Source organism: Anomalospiza imberbis, chromosome 18 (assembly GCF_031753505.1).
Source record: "Anomalospiza imberbis isolate Cuckoo-Finch-1a 21T00152 chromosome 18, ASM3175350v1, whole genome shotgun sequence".
Lineage (NCBI taxonomy): Eukaryota > Metazoa > Chordata > Aves > Passeriformes > Viduidae > Anomalospiza > Anomalospiza imberbis.
In genome coordinates, this window is record NC_089698.1 from 2067764 (window position 1) to 2082955 (window position 15192).

Below are 15192 nucleotides of genomic sequence, written 5' to 3' on the forward strand. Positions count from 1 at the left end.
CCGGCTTGAAAGCTGCCTCAAGGGGTGGGCTTTGACATGGTGGGTGGGCTGCGTGGATGGAGGGTGACATCTGTGCTGCTCTAATAGTGGCAGGCCAGCTGTGAGCTTTCCTGGCTGGCCCTAAGCCCCCTAGGCTGGAGCAGCAAGGATGTGGATGCAGCCATGGCTGGATTTGTGGATATTTGATGCTGTAAATAACATTAACAAAGGTCAGGCTGGCATCCCTGGCTCTGGATCTCTGCCTTGACCGCTCATTTATCAGCTGTTGCCTGTAATAGCAGCCCGAGGAGAGATGAATTTTTCTGCGTGCATTGGAGCGATGCTCAGAAATTGGGCCCTTTGGTAGATAATCAAGCATATTCATTTTCATTTAGGTGTTGGATAAAAAGGATGATTTTGCATAAAAGGAAAACTACCAGTCGCTAATTATTGTGAATTGTGAGGCCTGCGATTTCACTGGGAGCTGCAGAAATCCAGGTGCCTGACTCCTAAAAAGAAAAAAAATCGCCTACCCTGCGCTCCCAGGCAGTGCAATTTTCCTGGTTTTCCTTTTTCCATCTGCTTCTCTCCCTGAGCAGTAGGAAACCCAGTGCTGGCACGGTGTGTTGTGTGAGTGGGTGAAGGCTGAGGTCGGTGTGTTTGAAGCGTTGGCAAGCGCCAGCTGGTGATGGCTGCACAGCACTGGGCTTTGGGGGCAGGTGCCCAGTGTTCCTCAAAGCTATTCTCACCACCAAGTGCCCTCTCTGGGGGTCCTGAGCTAGATGGCTTGTGCCTCCTGTGCGAGGGGGAGGGACAAAAAAAGTGAGTTCTCAAACATTTTTATTCCTGTTCATTTGAGCCCCATCCTCCGTGGACGCTCTTGTGTAGCTGAACCGCATTGCAAGGGGAAGAAATGGGTGATGGTGGTGAGGCAGGAGGGAAAGGTGATCTTCAGCCATCACATCCCCAACAGCCTGCATCCTCGCAGTCTCCATTAGCTGGAGCTGGCTCAGGGCTGAGTGTCCTGCCAGCCACCCCCTGTCCTGCTTTGTCACCTCTCGTCTCTGCCCGTGCCAGCAGAAGGGTCACACATTCCCTCCCACCACCTTCTCACAGCAGAGAGGATCTGCTCTCCAAGCCTCACCACCACTCCGGGTGGTCACTTGGCATTTCTGCCCTGTCCCTTGGGTGATGGCATAGATTGTGGAGGGCAAGCACGGAGTTCTACATTTCTCTTGGAAAGTCCATGGCCATAGCACCTGGGACACTGTCACACACAGTGCTCAGAGCTGGTGCCGTCCCTTTGCCAGTGTTAGGGGGATCTCAGCCAGCTTGGTGCCAGGAGTTTCACCATTGACCTTTGTGATGGGTGCACTCATTCCAGGTGGGTGCCCAGCAAGCAAAGGTCACGATGGACACCAGATGTTTGTATAATTTCAACTCTGGCTCTGTGTTCATGTCTGAATTATGCCAGGGATGGGCAAACAATGATTCTTCCCTGTTCTTGTAAAGTCCCCTTGCGTGTTGTGTGTGAAGAGCTCGCCTGTGGGCAGGAGACTCCAACCAGCAACCTTCCCTTTGGCTTGACAGAAACCAGAGCAGGCTGCAGGCAGGTTCCTCCTTCGGCTTTGGAGAGGACGGGATCTATCTGTGGGCAACAGAGAACTGGCAGCATCCCTGGCCAGCTGGGATGGCTGGGGGTGGAAGGAGCCCCTCCGGTACCACAGCAGGGAGAGGCTGAGCTGGGGCTGCAGGGGAAAGGGAGTGCTGAGCGTTGTCTTTGTCGAGGCTCCAGTAACAAGGGTGGAATCAGGACGTAATTGCCCTTCTAGAGAACATTCACGGGTTCAGCTTTCAGCCTCTCCTGTACTGAATATTTGGGATGCATTTTAGTGGTGGCTGCTCTGCCTTTGGGGCCAGGAGGAGGAAAGCTGGAAGAGGAAGGGTCTTGGGGTTAGAGTCAGTTGAGATTGTGGTGGAAAAGAGTGGCTGGTGGCCGGCGATAGGGTGGGTTTGATGGCAGCAGATCCTCCAGGTGTTTCCATCTGTCTGTGAATGTGGGAGAGGCCCAGACGCTCCGGTGCTGACCTGCAGCTTTACGATTAATTGCAAGGTGAGTTGGTTGGAGCAAAGGACTGCAAGCCGGATAGAAATGTATTGATTTAGAGTCATGAAGGTCACTGAGCCAAATTTTAAGCTTTTCTGCCTCTTCTGTGCCGTGGAAAAGCAGTGAAGTTGATGCCTGGAGGTCTACTTGTGGGAAAAGCGTCGGTAATGGCTGAGCCAGGGCTCCAGCCCATGCACAAAGGGAAGGAAAGCCAGATTTACTCGCATCGCTTGGCTTGTGGCTTGCTTGAGGGAGGCAGTGCACGCTAAGAAATGCAAATAAAAAGAGGATATTCAGGCCTCAGGAGGAGGCGAGAAAGGAAAGCACCCCAGAAGTGCTGGCAAAGCCTGAAACGATCTTTAAAGAGCAACGTTGTGGAAGGGGGCAGAAAGCCAGCCCTTGTGCCAATCCCCGAGCAGGTGGGAGGCAGCAGCTTCGTGGAGGGGCTTCTGCCTGGCTCTGGCTTAGCTTTTTGTGAACCACGGGTCTGTGCTCCGCCGAGCAGGCGGGCGCTGCCGTGCCCGTTCCCACCGCTCCTGCCAGGCCGTGCCAGAGCCGCACACTGCCCGCAGTCATACCCGAACAAAGGAGAGACCAAAAACGGCCCATGGGAGAGGAGGGGTTACGTGAGGACAGAGCAGCTAGAGAAGCCGGAAAATCAAGTTAGCCAGCCATTCTGTGACCTACTTTCCTTTTGGCGATAGCTGTGGCTTTGCAGGCGTGAATGGTTTCTAATTTTAGCTTATGGTTCATCAGGGAAGTCTATACATTTTTCTCACCACCGTGCTGGGTATGGATGAGGGGTTGGGATGAGGGCGGCGCTGGGCTGTATCCGATTTTCTCCAAATTCAGGTTTTCTGATGCTAAATGCCCATCACGCTGCTGTTCCCTCTTGTGACCTACTTAACGCGTATGATTTGAAAAGTTCCTTGGTGTCAGAGAGGATAATTATGGAAAATGTGACCTGTAATCCCCTCTTGCTACACTCTGCTGGACATGTAATTGATTTCCAGAAAAAAAGAAGGTGACTGTACGAATTCTGCTGGGAAAGAGTGGAGAGAAGCTGCTCTTGACTGCAGTCAAATCCGTGACTGTGAGGCTGTGGTTGCATTTGGGAAGCTTTTAGGGGACTTGAATTGTAGAGGAACAGTTGATATTCAAGATCCAGGTGCCTTCTCCCCTGCTATGTGTTGACCAAAGCCATTTTCTCTTTTGTCCAAAGATGGGCTGTGAAGTTGCACCCGAAAATGTCCTTTTTGGGAAATCTTTACAGTATTACACAGAAAAACACATGTTTGTGTATCTGAGCCAAGTGTCAACTGTACCATTTCTGAAAGGATTTATGAGAATGGGAATTAATGTTTTTGGTGCTGTCTGTGGACTAACCTGGGAACAGACAGTGGGCAGCATTGTCAGAAGCATTTGAGTCCTATTTTCAAAAGTGTGTTCAGTCCTTGAAGAAACAAAATTATGTTTGGAAACGGGGGCTAAAATTACCAAGAGCCTTTGGATAATGCTGTGGGAAGCTCAGGGGACAGTTTTGGCTGCGGGGTGCTCGGGGGCTCCTCCCCAGGAGCTGGGTGCTGGCAGAGTGGCACAGAACGGAAAAATCAGGTTGGGATGGATGCCTCGGTTGATCCAGAGGCTGACAGTGATGGAGACATTGGGGATCTCCTAAATTAAACCCTGTGAGTGATTTTAGTGTCTCCCCTGTGGAAGAAAGCTGATCTCTGCTGAGTCTGGCACCTCAGAGGTGGTGGCTGTATGGCACGGCCTCCTTGAGGACTTTAATTTGCAGCTCTGGGATGTGTTATTGTATCAACAGAATTTACCTTTCTTCCACCTCAAATCCCCATAACCAGAACAGATAATCTGTGTGTATTTTTAGCTGTAGCTTTATTCCACTGGGCATTCACGGGATTCCTTGCTTCCGCCTTCCCTTGAAATCGATTGAACATACCTGGGCTTGAAGATGTTTTTGTGCTTTAATCGGAAATTTCAAAGTCCCTTGCTAAGCCCAGGGAGGAGAGCAGCATTGCTCTGTGCCTTTCCTGGGATACAGGGCTGGCAGTGTGTCCTGGAGGAAGCTGCTACCTATGGCTCGGCTGGGTGAATTCTCCTCGAAGTCAAAAATGTGTCCCAAAAATTCCTGCTTATGTGCACGCAGAGGTACCCGTGCCATCTCTCTGACCGTTGTGGTGATGTGGAGCCCACAGGTGCCCGTGTCCAGCGCTCTGCCAGCCAGGTGCTGGTGGTTGGAGGTCCCTGCCGTGCACCAGAGCCAGCAGGACTCCTGCTCAGAGGCCAGCAGCTCCTGTGCTCGTGTCCCTGCAAACCAGCTCACGTCGGCTTCCTCTGAAACATTGCGCTCATTTATCGCGGAGGGAGAGGTCGCGTCAGGCCATGGCGTGACTTCGCCCTCCGCCACCGTGCCAGGGAGGGGACACCTCGTGCTGTGACCCACCACAGCGTGCCCAGGGCTGGGACCGGTCCCCCCACGTCTCCCCTGTGGGTGCCAACAGCCACAGGAGCCCATCCCTGCTCTGCTGTCAGCCCTCCGAAAAACTGGGTTTGATGCAGTGCAGGCAGTGGGAGCAGCAGCAGCAGCGTCTGTCTTGCTCTTGAGATTGAGCTGGTGGAAATCAATAAGATTAAATTTTAATTCGTTTTCTGTCTTGATGCTTGTTCCGTCAAAAGGGCGCAGCTATCTATCTATAAATTCAGCATTATGCTGTAAAATTGGAATTCAAAGGACTGTTTGGAACTTTTTCCATCCCCTGCTGCTGTTGTGTCTGTGCGGAGCACGTTCCCAGCTATCCGGTTACCCTCACATACCTTCATAAAGCATTAATGCCCCATCCATAAATAAGAGAATAAATAAATGAAGGTTTTTAGCATTGCAAAATATAATCTTGCCGTTAACTACTCACAGACACTGAATGTGACTCAGATCCTACAGGGATTTGATGTCTGTAGAACTCTGATTTTCTATGAACTCCTGATTTACATGAGAAAGGGAGGAATCGGGCCTGCCTTGTCAGCACAGAGCTGGTGCAGTAAATAAGACCTTAACAGTAAAAGTGCTTTTGAGCATTTAATCTATGGGGCTTTTTTCATAGTCTAGTTTACATGGTAGTTGGGATGGGGGCTTTTCATATTTGGCTGATGAAAGGGCCTTGTTTGTTTTGATTTTGTTTCTAATAACTTTTATTCTACCTCATCTGGGCTTGGTGATGCAAAATGGGCTTTTGGAAAGTCCAGAGGAAAACTGGAAAGGCCAGAACTCGGATACTTATTGACATTTCTGCATAATAACAAGATTTCCAAAAAGATAAAATTTAAACAATTACCCTGGAGTCATTGAGAATATTTTAATTTTTTTACTGGATTTTAAGGAAACTTTCATTTGTTTTGGCTTTTTAAAGGTCCTGGTGTCTGTTTCAGAATCTGGAGTACCCAACAGGTGTATGTCTGTGATTAACCCAGACCAGATAAGGTCATGTCCTGCTTTTTCAGGTCTTGGACGTAGTGATGAGAATTGCAGAGGTCCAAAGTCTCCTGAAGGCTGGAAGGCAGACTGCAACACAGCCCTGGCTCTTGGGTTGGGTGACTGGAGCTTTCCTGTAACTGCTGCAGGGCTGAAACGTGGATTTCTGGAAGTTTTCTGTGCAATGCCAACACTTCCAGCAGTTTTGCGGTGGTGGAATGTTCAGCCACGGTTTGCAGTGGCAGAACCTTGCTGGGACGTCACTTTTACCTTAGTGTGCCTTTGAAGGGCACCGTAGCCTTGCAGACAGCAGAGTGGGATGATAGTGTGAGTGGAAACCAGCTGTGTCTGGGGGCTCCCCCACGGGCCGTGGATGGGGTATGAGCGAGCCAAGGACTGAAACTGTCTGGCAGTGATGAGCCAAAGCCAGAGAGCAGCAAATAACTGAAATGAGTGGTTTTGTCACACTCTGTGCAGGGTGGGTGGGGAATGGTCTGAACACAGGGCTCACATGTCACCAGTTTCCTCACTGATTGTGATGAGTCATCTGTAACCCCCGTTGCGTCACCTGCTGTCCCCAGCCTTGGGGACAGTGCTCTGTCACTGCTGGTGTGGTGGGGAGATGGCTCCAGCTCAACACAGGGAGGTGGGGGAGCGTGCAGGGCAGCTGCATCCCATGGGCGCCCCTGGAGAGCATCAGCCCCTGGGCCAGGTGAGAGGGGCTGGGCTCATGCCACTGAGGCTGACCGAGGTTCCTGCAGGGCATTTGGGCTCAGGGAGAGCCCAGGGCTGGGCACTCATTCTTGGTCTGCCGAGAGCAGTGTGGTGGCCACGCCTGCAGGAGCTGGAGAGGGAGGAGAGTTGCTTTCCTTTCCACAGCACTGGGGCTCATCCCACCTGCTTTGTGTGGAGGGCAGCAAATTGCTGGGGTGGTTTGGCTCTCAGAGAGAGCATGCTGAGGTTTAAAGGACAGAAAAAAATAGTACTTGTGGTTGTAGGAGTGAAAATCTTTCCCTATAGAACGGGCATTGCCAGGTTGTGGTTTGGTCCCAGCACATTTTGGCTGTGCTGTTTGCTTTCTGCTGCATGCAGAGAGGTGTCTCGGAGGGTTTCCATGATTTCTGCTGACTTCAGCCACACTTCTCCTGAACTTTTTAAAAAACAAAATCCCACTCCAGCCTGCCTCATTGCCATGCTGCTCCCACAGCCCCGCCTGTCCGGGGAATGTGGTGCCAGGGACGGGAACTTTTTCCAGCACCATCCTGCATGCAGCCTCCTGCCTCTGGAAGGGCTTTGCATATCTGTGTGCAGGACATGCCTGGTCCCAAATAAAAACCCTCCCATTCCCCAGCACTGCTGCCTAGGGGATGCTATAAATAACCCCGGGAGCACAGTTCAGCTGCAGCAGCTTTGTGCTGCATGGAACCATGGCTGGAGTCGGTCCAAGAAAGTGCCGCCTCCTAATTTCAGATCCGCTTTCTCAAAATAACTCCTGTGTTTCCTTCTCTTCCATTTTTAAACTTCGCTTTAAGAAGAGCCCACGCAAAATCCCAGGCTCTCCCTCCTCTGGTTTTGGTTGCTCCGCTGCCTCGTGGGGTTGGCTCCTCATCCCCACGGGAGCTCACATGGCCGGAAAGTTGCTCTCCTGCCTGCTTTCCCCTCCCAAGCCTATTTTAAGTTTCTTCAAAGGAAAAGCAAAGGGCTGGGATTTGCTTTGGAAGCCAAATGCTCTTCAGGCGAGAATGAAGGTTTTTGTAGTCTGCAGGGAGGTTTTTGCTGTTGGTGAAGATCTCTTTAGCTCCAGGCCCCTTGGAGGAGCATGAGCCAGGGTAAGAGCACGATTTCCCTGCCTGTGCCCCTGCCCAGGGGGAGACAGGTTCTGTAGGGGCAAATGCTGCTGCCTGATACATCTGTGGGTTCCCTTCTAAATCCGTGGGCCCCGCAGCGACCGTGTTTTTGGTTCAGACATCTTTCTTGAGGCATTGATCCCTCCAAAAATGCACTTGGAGATCCCTTCATGAACACCTTTGTTCCACTGCTGGAGCAATATTTCAGGATTCTCTACCAGATCAAGAAAAGGAATCTTTGCCTGCTTGCTGGGGAGCTGCAGAGGGACCGTACAAGTGGTGGGGATCTTCGTGTATCTCACTAGAGGTAAAGGCTTGGGTTTATTTCTTGATGAATTTCCTTCTGTTAACCAGGAATGCAGACATACGTGGGGTCATTCAGCAGATGTAGGATGAACCTTGTGGTTTTCTTCTGCAGGGTCCATCACTAAACATACTCCTAACAAAACCAGTATTGGAACCATGTCCTAGGTGGCTGTGCCTTTGGAAGGGAAAGGATTTACCAGGAATGCTGATGCTCTTTACCAAAGGTCCCGCTGCTGTGGGCAGGCTGCCTTTGTACCTGTACAGTTTGGGGTCTGCATAAATTCTCCAGTCAGGTTCTGGCTTGCTGGGTCCCTAGGCAGGAGCATACCTCCCTGTGTCTGTCTGTCCTTAAAGATGAGCCCTAGCGTGGTGGGAACCTTCTGCTGGGTGTTTTATGTTCTTCCCAATTCTGCCGCCAGCTCTCACCTTGGTCTGCCAGGCCTTTCAGACAGCTCATTGTGGTTCTGCTATAATCTGATAAAGGCAGCAAGGAGCATCAGCAATTACAGTGGGTGTCAAGTGTTAATTGGGCAGCTTTCAAGACAGAGGAATTTCTTTGTGTATGTACAAAGATATGACGTGCTCGGAATAGCTTCTCCTCCTGATCTTTCGTTCTGGAGACGTGTATATTGCAGTTGGTTAATGCAAGACAAATTATGTCATTCTTCTTGATTCGCCACATGTTCTGCCTATGGTGGTTTGCCTCTGGCTTGTCTCATTAAGTTGTCTAAACATGGCAAATGCAGCAAGCTGAGCATATTCAGCTTTTTCTCAAAGTTAATCTCACCGTACACACAGGCCTGCAGCATCACTAGTCCCTTGCTGTGCCATCCCTGCTGCCAGGGCATCTTCCGTCAGCCCATGGTGGCACTTGTCTGCCTTCAGTGAGGCTACAATCTTCTACCCATAATTATGTAGAGTGCCATTAATTCGTTTGCTGCTTTTTGTCCCAGGTATGCATCAAAAACATTTTGGTAAGCTGATGCCTCCTCCTCACCAGCAACCAGTGTCAGGCAGGAGGGCATTGGCCAAATCATCCTCTTGGCAGCTGATGTAGAGTCTTTTTAGTGGTTTTAATGATCCTTCCTCTCCTGGAAATCTTACCCCCTGGATTTAATTCTGTAAGACTTTTTAATGCCACAGTGCTGATGTTCTCCAAGGTCAGCAGATTTTATTGCTCGTGAAGAACAAAATATTAAGCTCTGGCTCAGAGTTCTCCGTTGTGTGATGAATTTTTCCAAGGAGCAGATCCCTGGGCAGGCTTGGCTCATTCCCATCAACGGAGTCAGGTGGGCAGTGATGGTGACATCTGTGAGCACCAAGGTCTGCTGTGGATAACTAGGCAGGGATGCACTGACAGCAGGGCTGCTGCCTGCCCTGTGTGGGGATGGTGCCAGAGCAGGCTCCCTGCACGGATACATTGGTTACATCTCTCTCAGCATCCTTGAAGTCACTTTTAAATGGCACAAAAGCTTTGTGTCCTCCTGAGTGTACAGTAAATACAGGAACTGGAAGCTCTCCTGGTCATGCTGCAGTGAGGCCCCTGCTGCAGCCTTTGCAGCTGGGACAGGGCTGAGCTTGGCCAGCGCCGTTTGTCTGGGGTCTGAGCCCCACCACGGGCAGGGTGACTCCCACAGCTGCTTGGGGTGACTCTTTCAAAGTGCTCGTGTGCAGACCAGGCTCTGTGTGGGTGCACAAGGCTCCGGTGAGGAGTCTGCACACCCACAGCTGCATCAGTGCTTTTGAGGACCAGCCAGCCGTGGGGGGATAGATGAGACTTTTGGAAACCCTTCACGGGGGTGGATGTGGGGGCAAGCAGCAGGGCTGTGTGCCAGCCTTTGACGAGACAGTCCTTGGGAAACTCATCCTACCCTGAGACAGTGTGAGAGGTGCCTGATGCTGGAGAGCTATGGGAGCTGAAATCCCTTCCCTGCCCTGCAGGAACTTTCCCCAGGGTTTGCCAAGCCCCACTGGTTCTGCCAGGAGCCCAGACCCCAGCTCACTCCTGCTCCCCAGGCCTGGGGCTCAGCTCCCTGTTTTAAGCAACTGGGGATTTTCTCTCTCCCTTACCCAAAAATAGCTAAAAGTACTACCTATTTTATCTGAACCTCTGAAAATCCATCTCCTCATCCCCATCACTGTCAGGTATTTGGCTTTAGCAGCTCAGCCCGTGGTGTCGGCAGCATGCAGCGATCTGGATTTATTGGACTGTCAGTAACCCCCTGAACAGCCTGGCTTTGCGAGGAAGCTCTGTTTACTGAAAATGTCATCTTTTATTTAGACTCCTGCTACAGCCAACCCATGTCTTTTTTTCAGGCCTGTTTAATTAGTAACCACTGCACAGCCCCCAGCACGTGTTCCTGGGTGGTTTTTTTGCCTTTAATAAGCACTAGGTAGCCTGGCCGGGGGCGGGAGGGGACGAGGAAAGGCTGCTCTGCGGCAGGGAGGGGAGGGAAGTGAGAGCCAAGGGCAGCTCAACTCTAATGATCACATGCTCGTCAAGAGATGAATCCTAGAAAGGGCATCTCTGCGTGCGTGCCAGTTTGCCCGCCCTCCTCATCCTCCTCCTCCTCGTCGCAGGGCAGCGGCGCAGAGGTACCGGGCACCCAGAGGGGTCAGGGATCCGGGTCACTTCCTGGGCACTGCTTTAAAGTCATGATAACCCGAGTGCCCTTCGCCCACGGGTTTTTGCTGCGGGTCCAGAGGCTGAGCTGAACCTTTCCACCCGCTCTCAGGCAGGGATGGGATTTGTGACGGCTCTGTGGAGGTCTGAGGAGTGGTTTTAGCAGAGGGGAGAGCTGGAGCAGAGAGCTGCGACTTGTAACCGATGGCACAAGTAACTTTTTTCTTCCTCTCCCCTTTCCTCCCTGCAGAAGAAGGCGGAGGCTGCCCACCGGATCCTGGAAGGGCTGGGTCCCCAGGTGGAGCTGGTGAGTGTTACCTGTGCTGCGGTGAGCGGGAGCCGGGCCAGCTCTGGAGAGGTTCCTGGGCGGCGAGCGATCGCGGCACCCTGGCTGTGCGTGTGTCTGTCAGAAGGAAGCGTGCTGCTGGCCCGGACCTCTTGCTGGCACAGCACCAAAGCAGGAAGCAAAGTGACTGAGATGAGTACTGAAACGCAGGCAGACGCATACACACAGAGCCCTCCTCGGAGAAGCTTAACCCTTTGGCTCCTTCCTCCCGCGCTGCAGTGGAGCTGGAGGGTGGAAGGGGCTCTGGCACAGTCTGCCTCCACTTGGGATGCTGATGGCTTCGTCTGCTGGTGGCAGACACAGCACCAGCACCGGGGGGGTGCTGCCTGCTCAGCCAGCCTCGAGGTGCTGTGTGGAGGGATGGGTGCTTGGACTCTCCTCTGTCCCACCCACTGAAAATGGGGGAGGATGCTGAAGGGTGCTCTGCGAGCACAGCCCGACTGCAGCTGCCACAACCTGCGGGTATCAGGACTCACACTTCCTATTTCGCTCTCTCTCATGTACAGGGAAGCTGAGAAAACAACTTAGGACAAATTATCAGTTTTGGGCTGCTTCCTCATCTGTAAAAATCCATCTGTAAGTCAAAGGACTGACTGCAGGAGGGGCAGCTGGAAACAACGCCCTGGGGGCTGAGTCCTGGAGAAGGGTGCCTGGAAAAGGTGTGCTGCAGTGATGCTGCTGGAAGGATCAGACCCAGACTGATAGACAATCTCCTGCTTTGCACCAGCCGTGGGATGCAGTGGAGGGAGCCGTCTGTAGGAGATGGGAGCAGGCAGCTCACAGGCTTTGACAGCTGTAATTTGCACTTGCCTTGTGGGGGTGGTACTAATTGCTGTCTTCCCCTGTGCATAAGGGAGAGGTCACACGTGACAAAGCCCACTTCCTTGGTGGGGAGGTAACACTCATTCCTCTGAGTCACCAGGGTCAAACCCTTCGCTCTTTCTGCTCTGAAGATTGGCAGTGCCCAGGGTTGGTGCTTCCTCATCCAAAAGATGTTGCATTTCCTTTCCTTCCTCCTCTCTTCTTTGTTTTTGTTTTTGTGTTTTTTTTTTTTTCCCACTCTGTTTTTCCTTTTTTCAGTTTGTTGATGTTTTCTCCCTGGGTGTTGACACTGCACGGTGGGGGCTGTAACAGAGCCCAGTGCAAACCTTTCCTCTGTCTCTGTGCCTTACTCATTGGAGGGCAGGGGAAAAGGGGAAACCTCACTGAGCAAACCCAGCTGGGCTCCGTGTGCATCCTGCAGACTGTCTGGTCCATCTGCCATGGGAGAGGCACTTCCTGTGGCCCTGCCCCCACGCTGTGTCGGGCACAGCCGTGCCCAGGACCTGCCAACAGCCTGTGAGAGACAAGATGAATAGTCACAGCTTCTTCTGAGCTGGAAAGGAAGCAGCTCCAGGAAGAAAAGCGTGCTCTGCCCGATGCTCATGCCTGCTCCACCATGTCACACACCACATGCTCCAGCCTTGGAGCTGCCACAGCCCACGAGTCTCCTACAGGGAGGTTGAGCATCCTGGTGCCAGTCCAGTCTCTGCAGGGAGAGGTGTGGCTGTCACCAGCAGCGCTGTTTGTTGCTGTCAGCTCTGCTGGGATGTCCCGTTCAGAGGGCTCTGGTGGGTGCCTTTGGAGCAGTGGTGGTGCTGGATGCCCGCTGGCTCGGGAATGGGCAGCATGCCGGAGCTCACGGGCTGAGGTGAGAGGTTGCAGTGGGAATTGGTCAGTCATGGCACCAGTACTGGTGTGCTGGCAGCTTGGAGCAGGAGGCCAAGGATTTCTGGGAAGCAGGGATCCAGTTTGGGTCCTGGGAAGCTGGTCAGGAGGAGGTTGTGACTCAGTAAACCAGGGCTCTGCTCATTTCATCCCTGAAATGTAGTGGTACAATTAAAAAAATGTCCACGTTTTCCCCGGGAGAAATGTTTTTGAGATGCATAATCTGAACCCTGTAGTGTTCAGAAAGCAATTGAGACCTTTTTGGTTTATTTCTAAAGAGTTTTCAGTAAATCCAGGGCTTTTCCAGTAGCAGCTTTGCATTGCAATTATGTTTTTCTAAAATGTCATTCTCCAGAGAAATGTATTACATGTTCCTAACCCTGGAGAAACACTGGGTATGTTTTAAACATCACCTTACCTATCTGATCTGTGAGCTTTACTTCTGCTTACTTACTGAGAAAGGTGGAATTAGGAGTTGTGGATAGCTCTGAGGGAAGATGCTGTTTCTCAGTCCCTGCCCTGCTGAGAATAAAGTTTCTTTAAGTAGTGAGTCTGTAAATTCTCTGTGGGTAAGTAGAACTTGTTTCCTGGGCTTCCTCCACTGCATAGGCTGAGTTATTGTGCAGATAGAAATCTCTTTGAGGTGCTGGTGTCATGTGGATCTTGGGTTTGGGTCCCAGAATTTCATATTTCTGAGTGATCGGGCATTTCTTTTAAAATGATGTGTTCCAGTGCTTCTCTGCTAACACTTAAGTTTGCTAGCTAAGACTCTAAGTGTTCATATCATTTAGAGGTTGTAGTTGAGGAGTCATTAGCTTTTGGTCATCTGGCTGGCATCAGGGTATCTGTGATGTCCATGTGCTTGTGAGCATTTTCTAACCCAGGTCCAAACCAAAATGTTAATTCCACTGCTTCTCCCAGGAGGAAGGTCTCTGTGACCTGCAAGCTTCTTTGCTTTGATATTTATGAGCAAAGAGGGAAGAGAGACAATTATTCCTCAGTATTTCCAGTTCCTTCAGTCCTCTTCCAAAACACAGTCACTGGTCAAGGCCTCCCAGCGGTTGCTCCAGCTTTCCAGGATGACTGAGGATGTGATGCTCTGGAGCTGCGGCTGTTTCTTCTGCCTGTGGTGCAGACCTGCCTCTCCGGAGCTACGTGATGAGACGGATGTCTGTGTTCCTCTGAGCTTTCCAAGCATGAAGTGCGCAGCCAGCTCTGAGCCTGGAGTCGAACCAGCAGATCTGAGAGGATTCGTGATAGAAACACCCCTGGGGACTGGATACCACTGAGAATATCTTCTTCACGAGGATCTGCTCGTCCCTCTCACCTGCCTGGCTCTGCCAGCACACGGTGGCCAGGTGTCTCCTGGCAGGTGTCTCCTGGCAGACTTGCAGCCCGTCACCCCTCGCCAGGTAACGGATGCCCGGACAGCCGTCAGCGCTGCGTGCCTCCTGGAACACGGCGCTTCATCTCCCCGTGCCTGTCTGCCTGGGGATTACGTGCCTCTGCCTGCCCCTTCTGCCTGGGGATTACGTGTGCTTTCACAGAGAAGAGGGACACGTCCAAGGGCAGCCAGAAAGAGAAGCTGATGACCTGCTGGTGCAGCGGTGATGGAGTAGGGAGAGCTACACCCAGTCTCCGTTCTGTGTGGATTGATGTGGCTGTCCTGTGTGGCAGCAGAGTGGTGAAGCAGAATCTGTGTTTTACAGAGAAGTAGAAACAGGCTGTGTGGAAAAACAAGCTTCTGTGCCAAGCACCTGTGATGGTGATAGGGAGATACCACAGAGGATGTGGGAGTAACACCTCCTTCAAACCGGAGGGGAAAAGGACCCATCTTTGTTTACGCGTCCCGTCGCCTCCAGTGCTGCTCACCTGGTTGAGCAGATGCTCAGCACATGTTTTGCTCTTTTCCTGTGTTTAATCTGAGATGAAATCGGGTAGACCCAGGGCACAGCCTGAGCCCTATCGACCACAGAAGGAGGGTGAGCTGGTGTGTGTATCCGTGGTCAGGATGCTACCTTCAACCAGGCTATCACATGTCCCTCTGCCTGTGTTGGTCACAGATGTTAGATGCTCTCAGCCAGTTTGGGGAAGGTTTGTGGATGAACTGCTTGAGTACCTGGTGATGTTTTTGTGGTCAGACCTGAGCTGTGCTCTTTAGGTGATGGTTGGGCTGTGGTAAGCTTTTGGCTATCTCAGTCTTGGACATGTTCACAGCAGCTTAAGACAATGGATAGAAGTGTTGAAGGGCTTAATCCTGAGCACCCTGTCAGCCAGGTGATGTGGACACAATTGGTAGCAGGCCCTGGAGTGTGTGCTGAGCTGTTAATTACGATGGGTGAAATTGAGCCTGGTCTCTGGCATCTCTCCCTTCCAGAGGTGGGACCCTCCAGGTTCCCAAAGATAAATCCCTGGGAAGGCAGAGGTAGCGGGGCAGTGACCAGGGGTGGATCCAACTCCCCTGAGTCCCTGCCGTATCCCCACTGACGGTGTGAGGTGCAGAGCAACCCTGGGGAGAACGCTTTTGTGCCAGAGCCCAGTTGCCCCTCATGAGAGACAGATGAGCATCGCTGTACTCAGGGGTGCTGGGGGACCTGGCAATGCTGGACACCCCGGGGGCAAACACTTGTCCTGCCTGCAGTTGCCCGTGCCTGGCTCCCTGGGAGGGCTCAGGCAGGCTTTTACCGCGTAGACATAACAACTCGCAGCTCGCAGACTGTCTCTTCCCGCTCCCCAAGCCCCGCTTTCCCCTCGCCTCCCCCGTGTCATATGTTCCGAGGCGCAGTGCGT

The 15192-nt window shown here is 52.1% G+C and overlaps 1 protein-coding gene across 9 annotated transcripts in view; it reads left to right on the forward strand.

Moving 5' to 3' along the window:
• NCOR2 (nuclear receptor corepressor 2) overlaps positions 1–15192 on the forward strand; it is a 229749-nt gene that overhangs the window by 118312 nt on the left and 96245 nt on the right. For all 9 annotated transcript variants that reach the window (XM_068208356.1, XM_068208364.1, XM_068208365.1 and 6 more), the window contains exon 7: positions 10600–10656. In XM_068208356.1, coding sequence (XP_068064457.1) covers positions 10600–10656 — 57 coding nt within the window. The remainder of the gene's footprint in view (positions 1–10599; positions 10657–15192) is intronic.